This window comes from Fukomys damarensis, unplaced genomic scaffold (assembly GCF_012274545.1).
Source record: "Fukomys damarensis isolate Sample0158 unplaced genomic scaffold, DMR_v1.0_HiC HiC_scaffold_9, whole genome shotgun sequence".
In the NCBI taxonomy this organism is placed as follows: Eukaryota; Metazoa; Chordata; class Mammalia; order Rodentia; family Bathyergidae; genus Fukomys; species Fukomys damarensis.
The window spans coordinates 11056673-11065970 of record NW_022900921.1 but is presented as its reverse complement, the minus strand read 5'-3'; the positions used below and the strand labels follow the sequence as shown (position 1 = coordinate 11065970).

At 33.5% G+C, this 9298-nt stretch overlaps 1 protein-coding gene across 2 annotated transcripts in view; it reads left to right on the top strand.

Moving 5' to 3' along the window:
* The window catches only part of Clint1 (clathrin interactor 1), a 71363-nt gene that overhangs the window by 53323 nt on the left and 8742 nt on the right, over window positions 1–9298 (top strand). For both annotated transcript variants that reach the window (XM_010622273.3, XM_010622274.3), the window contains exons 7-8: window positions 1945–2191; window positions 4070–4142. In XM_010622273.3, coding sequence (XP_010620575.1) covers window positions 1945–2191; window positions 4070–4142 — 320 coding nt within the window. The remainder of the gene's footprint in view (window positions 1–1944; window positions 2192–4069; window positions 4143–9298) is intronic.

Here is a 9298-nt window from a genome sequence, read left to right as displayed (position 1 = left end):
TTTAATTTGGTACCGGGGATCGAACTCAGGTCCGGAACCACTGAGCTAAGTCGGTGGTCCTTAAACCATTTTTAAACTACTTCTACAACATGATCTTTAAAGGCCAGGGCTTAATACTGGGATACTTTGTATCTATTGTGCAACTGTGTTTCTACCTGCTTTAAATACCGATCGTATCCATCTAATAATTATAGATACTAAACTTTGGGAAGCAGTGCTTACTTCAAATGTTCTGTGCTTTCCCCCTGTCATTAGTGTTCTTGAGGCCTGCATAGATGTTCTTGTTTTAGAAAGCATATGTTCTATTGATATTTCCTGAAGGAGTATGGGAATTGGGTAATGTAAGCAGGTTAGAGATGTAACTGTGTGTTCTTAATGTGGTTACACTTTTCTTTCGCCCTTCTACTTTAATTTTTTTTTCTTTTCTTCCTTGTTTTCCTAGTCTTTATTTTTTCTGCTCCCCCATCTTGCCATTAAGACAGGGTTTACAAGAATACCTGAATCATTTATATAGACTATTCTGGTTAAAAAAAGTAAAAATACAGCGAATATGATTTATCACAGTAGCAATAAAGACTTGCACGTGATTTTTGTTTTCATGTTGGAGTGTTTGTGAAAGAGCAGGTTTTTAGTCAAAGTTGCATGAGACCTCTGATAAGTTACCAGAATTTCAGCCTTAGTTGTTTATCATTAAAGTCAGGAATTCTTGATTATTCACAATACTAGAAGGTTCCGTTCCATTGTGTGCTAGTCAGGTATATTGTGAAGTATATAAAGAAATCTTGTGCTGAAATAAAATTAGACATCAAAAGCTAGGTAATGCCAACTTTACTTACTGGGTTGATGGTGGGAATCTTTAGGTCAGTTTTTGTTGAGAAATTAGAAAGGACTCTTGGCCACTTGCCAGACTTGTAGGTTCCTTAAAATGCTCGTATATGAAAATACATTTAAAATCTCTTTACTCTGTGTGGGAAGCCGTTCTTTTTAATCCTTGATTCATATAAGTTCTAAATTGGATTATATTTAAGTAGAAATTGCTTTATATTAGTCTCAGTTAAATGGCATCAGTAATAGTCATTGTTTAAAGGAGAATTTTAAGCATTTTATTCCAGAATATTTATAAATTAAACAACCTACTCAAGAAATTAAGTAATGTAGGTAATGAAACATATTGAAGTTTCTCTATCTCTGTCTCTTTTTCTCTTTGTCCTAGTTGTATCCAGAAAAAAAAAACAAAAACAATCCCTTATTACTAGAGAACAGGTCATAGTAACAGTTTCATTCCCAGCATATAAAAATCACATTTTTTTCTCTTTTTAACTATTCAAAAGCTTTTATGAAACAGTTTACTTAGTGCTGTAAAGTTTTGATCTCCTGATATAATGGTAAAATAAAGCAATTGTGAAGTGCATTACCTCATATTTTTCTGCATTTATACATGAGTGTGTAATCATATGAATTCAAATAGGATTTTTTAAAGTATCCCTTGAAACTGTAATAGTTTATCATATGTGCACTAGCTTGTGAAAGTTGGTGATGTTGTTGCATTATAAATTTGCACACAAATTCACTTCCATCAAATGCAGATGTTTGAATCTTAGAATCTTAACAGTTGATTCTATGTAGTCCTACTATTTAATCTGTTAACTAATCTTTCAGTCTAATTAAAAGTACTGAATTATTTTAGGCAGTTTTTATTTATGCACATTTATGTAAATACTTTTTTGTAGTAGTGTATTAGACTTATCTAGGGAATTCTGTGCTCCGCACCCACAGTCACATTATTATTCAGGATGCTTAGATAACACTGTTGATCCCTGTCAAGTAGTCAAAGTATGGATTCTTAGAGTTACAGAATTTGAAATTCTTTAACTCAAATCACTCAGGACTACATTTTAAAATAATCCCATCTTATTATTTTGCTTCATTTTTAATATCTTTTAGTGACAGCGATGAGGAAAAGAAAGCAAGAAGAGGCAGATCTCCCAAAGGTGAATTCAAAGATGAAGAAGAAACTGTGACGACAAAGCATATCCATATCACACAGGCCACAGAGACCACAACAACTAGACACAAGCGCACTGCAAATCCTTCCAAAACCATTGATCTTGGAGCAGCAGCGCATTACACAGGAGACAAAGCAAGTCCAGATCAGAATGCTTCAACCCACACACCTCAGTCTTCAGTTAAGGTGGGAGTGGGAGGGGTTTACCCATTATACACAGTTTATTTTTATAAACTACTTTTAGGATTTCTGCCTTAGTTGGCTTGAGCCAGCATTTGTAAGCAATCATATTAATTATGGATCATCTGGTATATATTAATTAGTCCATAGTAGTAAGAAATCTCTTTGGAGTAAGAAACCTGTCCAGTTGCTCAGTGACTGACTGTACTTTCTATGAAAGTAGAAATGATACTGTGAATCAGAGTGATGCATCTATTTCCATCTAGATTTTGCACAGTTTCATTCACTAGGGAAAATCTGGAATATTTGGAAGGTTTAAGAAATGACAACAGAGTTAGGTATAGTGGTGCACACCTATAATCCCAGCTCTCCAGAGGTTGAGGCAGGAGATTGCTATGAGCTCGAGGCCAGCCGGGGCTGCATAGTGAAGCCCTGCCTCAAAGTGAAAAAAACAAAAAACAAAAAAAAAACAGGACAAAAGAAACTGATGCATAGGAAAAATGGTCTAATTTAACACTGAGATGGTGCCTATATATAAAGAAGGTTTATTTGCCTTGTGGTCATTACTTATCAGAGACACAAGGCACTGCCTCTTGTACCTTCTTCTTTTTTTTATTCACTACAGAAATGAAATCCACCTGCTAGATAGCTGACAAGCTAGTCTTTCAAATAGAAATCTGCCAAAGGAGAAGTTTGCTCCAGAAGGTTAAATTGCTGTTTCTGTCATTATTTTGCCCCCTACATTTACTCAACAAATAATTTTATAGCAATAGTTAAAAGCTGAGGGAAACATTTTCCTAATGTATCCAGCAAATTGTATGTGACTGTGAACATTAAAGTTAGGCCTACTTGGAGGCCAATTCTTTGCCAAGTCTCTTCTGTACTGCTGTATAATTTGTTTTGTTTTTTAAGTTTTGCTGAAAACCTTGAAAGTATCCAATCCAACTTGAATTGTAGTTAAATAAAGTAAATGGCTCTCTTACTTATTTCTGGTCTTAGGCTTCCCCTTGTGTTGTAGACAGACTTAGTTTACTGATTGTTTTGTAGGATCTGATAGTCAAAATAATTAAAAGCCAAACACATGGTTCCAGTCATAGAGAATTCATATTCAGACATGGTTGTATGAGAAAAATCGAAACTGTCTCTCTCTTTTTTTTTTTTTTACAACAAATTGAGAGTGTTGTCTCAAAGTAGTTTAAACATATCTTGGAATTCCGCTCTTTCCCTCTTGGCTAATTATTCACTTGTAATTCAGCATGTATGTACTGAACATAGGAGGCATAGGTGTAAGGGTGCTTAGCACTGTGGAGAAGCTAAAAATACTTCATTGTTTAATTTGGGAACTAAATACAAAACAGATGTCACGTTATATCAAACACCATAGAATTATATTATCTTGTGTGATATATAAATAATGTTTTATAGAGTTCATTGAATTTTAGTACTGGGTAAGAATTTGGCTTCCAGTCCAGCGGGTGTCAATCTTTGTAAAGGGAGTTTTGTATGATTTTAATGGCAAAAGTCCCACCCTAGACAGTTACAACTCATTTTGGGGGAATTTTTTTAGTGATTCAGGTAATGCAGCACCAAGAATTAAGTGAAGTCTAGGAGGTATATTTTCCAGATTGAAATGCAGTAAGAAAAAGAATGCGTTAGTATGAATGTTAGGGATTTGTACAGTTTTGGGAAGAGAATTACTTAATGCTTATGCCTCTCCATAAAGAGTAAAGCTCTATTTTGGTTTTCAGAAATCTAGTTCTGTGTGTGCTTAATTTTACAGGTATATGGGTCTAAAGTAGGAATTATAGGTAGGTAGTTGATTTTAGAAATGAATCCGTAGAAACATTTATGAGCAGTAGAAATTTATTATGTATTTCTTTTCAGAATTCAGTGCCTAGCAGCAAGTCATCTGGTGACCTTGTTGATCTGTTTGATGCCACTAGCCAGTCGACAGCCGGTAAGCTTTTACATTGGCTTCTTCTTCTTAGTATCCTTGGTTTTAATCATTTAAAAAAATACCATGAAAAGATGAAATGAGCCTGGAGTGAGCCTGGAGCTAGGTGAGAGGAGAATTGTTCACTTGCCTAAAACAAGGGAGACCTGGTATTTAATATTTGATAATTTAGTGATCTCTCAGACTTCTTATTTTCTTTAGCTCCTATAGCCTTTACCATTCTTTAGAACATTCCATGATATTTTTATTTATCTGCTTATATATGCATTTATTTCTCAGGATTTTCCCTTAAAATAAATATACCTGATTGTACATCTCTGACCCCCCAAAAAAACCTTTTTGTGGTAACATCATTAAGTATTGATAATAGTATCCTGAAATCGCTATAACATAACTTATGTTTTATCCTTGTACCTTATTTAGTGCTTCCTCCATAATTAATAAATAGTATTTCAAGGTATAGTAAACTTATTGAAATTTTTCATGATAAATATTTTGGAGGATTCATAGTTCTCATTTTTAATCTTTTTAAATTAATTTGGAGCAATGAAATTTGCATTAAGTCTGCTACCTTTGATTTCTTTCTCTGAAAGAGTTACTGCTCTGCTCATTTTACTGACTCAACCACTGGTATTGGGGGTTGAGCTCAAGGCCTTAACACTGAACAACATCCCCGACCATTTTTTTATTTTGAGACATTGTTGCTAAGGTGCCCAGGCTGGGCTCAAACTTGTGAGCCTCCAGCTTCCCAGAGAGCTAAGACTAGAGGCCTGTGCTGCCAGGCCCAGCTCCCAAAATCTTAATTCTTGAGGTCCACGTGGATGTACCTACAGTTTGTTTGGCTTTCAGTTTATTTATCCAACAAATATTTTTTTAGTTAGACACCAAGGCGCTTTTACAATTCAAGAAAAACAACTTCTGTTTAAAGACAGTTTTTCTAAGCCTGTATAAATTTCACTTTACATTCAAATGTAGACCAACAAAACTGGGGAGTAAGTCACTTCCCTGTTATTTTCTCCTTGTCTGTTTGTTGGATTAACCTTACAGGACTACTGATTTGACCTGGTTTCCAAGATCTTACATTTCCTTTTCTCCCTTTTTCTCTAACAGTGCCTACTATTTTTCTGCAATCTTTGTTGGGTTCTAATGCCCAAGGTTAGAAACAGCTACGTTAGTTGTTTAACAATTTATATGCTGTCTGTTTTGAATGCTTAGAATTTGATCTGTGGTACTAAGTAGTAGTTAGCATGTGGTCATATAATACAGACATAGTGTCACACAATATCAATTATTTTGGACTTCTTGGCATGAAGTATTAATGAACCCTTTTCATGCGTCTGTGGAAAGTTTTAATGGAGCAGTCACTGAAGAATTAACTAAGAAAGTCGGATGAGTAGATGTAACTTTTTTCCTCTGTGATACCAAGGTTGCTTTGAACAGAGAGAATTATTAAATGCCGGCATGCTTCCTTTTGCTTGGCCGGAAACCTTTTGGGTGGCTTTTCTTCTCTAGTGCAAATAGATTGAGTAATTAAATAGAAATAGCAGTTAAAACTAATTCAGTAATTGAGAACAGAGTTTGATATCTGAAAGGTTTCTTACCTTAAAGTTTATCAATATTGTCTAAGGACAACTGAATGTGGATTGGCATCACAATTATTTTTTGAAGTTGTCTCCTGTTTCACACAGTGTGTTTAACCATTTACTACAAATCTCCTTCCAGTCAATGTATAAATTTAGTTACCCATTTCTGTTTAAATATTTTAATATATTTTAAATTGAATTCTGCAGTGAAAAGCAATTGGATATTAAATCTTTAGCACCTACACACGAGAAGGTGTGAGAATCTACCATATTAACATTGCTGCTTGCTGTGTTGTTTTGGTGTCATTTACCAGATGTGCCCATATTTATAGCAGTACCATCATGCAAGTAATATGGGCACAAACTGTAAAACTAAGCAGATACAGCATCTGTACTGCTTATCAGATAAATATCTCCTTGGAGAAAATTCTTAAATTTTTAAAAAATACATTCTTACTGTTACCCTCTTCAAAAGTACAATATCATTGTAGATTATCTTACTAAATTTAAATTATACAGGTAAAACTTTATACTTGGAGTCATCAGGATTTACTTGAGATTATCTGAATAAATTGTCCTGTTGTGATGTTCTTTTAAACTGTATTTAAATGATTTTTTGGTGGCTTTGTTGCATAGCACATTTCTAGGCATTTTAAGAAATGCATAATTTAAAATATTTAGAAAAGAATCCAATTAGAAATAGAATGCCAAAAGCCATTCATTTTTTAAAAAGTATAAATCCACTTGTCTTCTTTGTCCCTCTATAAGTAAACAGTTTAGATCTTGCTTAACATAGTATTATGTATTTCTAGCACAATAAATGAAATTGAAGAGAAAGTACACTATAGTCAGTATAACTAAAATATTTTGGAATCCCAAGTTTAAAACAAATTTTAGAGGACTAAATGCATTACATTTCAACCTTTTGCTTTGTACTCACTAATCACTTTTACATGAGTTTTAAACCAGCTTATTACATTCTCGGTAGACCAACTTGTATTAGAATTTGGATGGAGATTGTCTTCTAGTTTTTAGCCAAGATTACTGAAAATTTGTTTTGTTTTATTTTTTGTAGTATATTCTCATTAGTTGCTAAAAGTATGGCATGCTTACTTTAGACATGTGAAATAAGTGTTTCACCTTCATTTAGGTACATAAAGCTAACAATAACTTTGAAAATTATCTTTTAAATATTTCTCTGTATTCGTTTATACATTTAAGAATTTATTCCCTGTGAAATCTTTCAGACTTCTATCAAAAGGATTTTTTTGCTTTTGGGTTTTTTTTGTGTGTGTGTGTGAATTCTTTTTCCCCAAGATCTTCCTGACCATTTCCTTACAATTTTACTGAATTTTCTCTTGCTTTATAATTTTATATGCTTGTTCTGTAATTTAACCATTCTCTTATTTTCTGGATACTAAGGTATCCTCCCCCCCCCAATATTTTCTCTTTTATAAATTAACTAGTACACTAGGACCTTTAAGAGTCTTTCAGTTCAGTAAGGAGAAACACTTCTGGATTGTGGATAATTTTTAATCATTATCTATGTTCCTTTTGTATTTTGTCATTTCCTTTTGTATATATTAGAATTCTTCATGAATAGGTTTGCTTAATATAATCCAGATAAAATTCTTTGTTAAAGATTTCCATTTGTAGTTTAAGCACTATCAAGCCACAGATATATTTTTCTTGTTCATGGTCTTACTTTGGAAAATACATGTTCCCAGCTGGTGATTGTAAATAACCTCCTTGCTGCCCTGAAAAGGCAGATGGAAATGGTTCATTTATTATGACAGCTCTCGTGTGGGAATCGTGAAAGATAGCTCTTGTTGTGAAAATTAGCAGCCTTTCACATGCAGTAATTTTTGGTAGAATCTTATTTGTATTTCCTCAGATAGACTTTATCTTAGGGAAATGCTTAAGCCAGAAAATTTTTGTTGAGCTTTAAGCATTGGTATATACATAATGTACATAGGTATAGATTGTCCCTCCTAGGAGAAACTTTTTTAAATGAATTTTTCAAACAATAAATCAAACCTGCATTAAATAAAGGTGGCTTCTACTTGTAAAATAGCTGTGTGCATGTCTCTATACTCCCAATATTCTTTAAATAGTCATGTTGAAATTCTCAGTAGTATGTGATAAGAATAATATTTCTGTAGATAAGTTGTGAGAAACCTGTAATTTAGTGTAGGTGGCAAGTATGTATGTTTATCTGAAACATGAAATTCAGGAAAAATAAACATTTGTCCATTTTTAAGTTGTAATCTATGGTAGTTAGTGCTTTTATCTGCAACATGAATTTTCTTTGTAGCGTAGACTAATCAAGATTAGAAAATCCCTAGTTGTCATAATAAATTACTTACTGATATTTATTCACTGTGTGGATGAAGCAAATTTAAATAATCTCATCTCCAATTTTCAAGTCCCTTGATGTTATAATAATTGATTAACTATCATTCTGCTACCCAGCAGTATACTTTGATCAATATTTTTAATGTGAGAAGGACACTGCTGAATATTAGGGAGCAACTGTTTGCGGCACTCATTTCCTTGCTAGTTTTATTTATATTTATTGTAATTTATAGAGTTTAAACCTCTAGCTCACAAGGTTTTTGTGCTCATCACATTTTATCATGATATGTGTATAAGGAAGAGAAAAGTAAGTCACTTTGCTTTTACCATTTGGGTGAATTAAAAAGACATATAGTGTTGGTAAGAGTAGAGAATGTGTGGTTAGAGTTCACTGACAAGTGAAGATAATGTACATGAGCATGTGTCTTTGTAATATTGAAGAGGTGAGGAATTAGTTGTGCCTGCTGATAACTGACTACGGTAAATGTGCCTTCTAAAGAAATACCAAATACACATGTATCAGATTCTGATTTGTTCCTTTTTTGACTGCTGGCCATTTATTAAGAAGGAGAGATGGTTCTAGTTTAATTAACCCAGTTGAGTATAGCAGATGGGGCAGAATGTCTTGCAGCGATAAGACAATTCAGAAATGGCACCAGATGTTGGAAGCTGTCCCTGGTGGTGTTTGAGTGCCGCCCAGATGTTCCAGTCCCACCTGACTAGTTTCTAAGCACTGCAGGCTAAGCAGTTGTGATGTAACCTCTATAATGTTCACATAACACTGAAAGCACCATAATTGAACTGCTGCTCCAGGCTTTTAAGGGTATGACTCTTAAGAAATGATATCTTTAAGAACAGTCAAAAATAAGGACAACTACATAAGGTTTTAGATCTTTCACTGTTTCATTGATAATTTAAAAAAAATAAATTGTTAAAATTTGAAATAAAAATACCACTTTCTAAAAGAAAAATAGAAATATTATTTAAATTGTAGATAAAAGTGCATATCCTTATCCATGTAGTTTTTTTTTATTGTTTGTTTGTACCAGGGATTGAACTTGGGACCTTGAGCTTGCGAGGCAGGCAGCAGAACCACTGAGCTAAATCCCTGGGCCTCCATATAGTGTTTATAAATAAAACTTGCATGAGAATGAGATGTTATACACACAGATTGATATTCAGACATAAGGTTTTTTCTTTAAATGTTTATTTTAAATAATT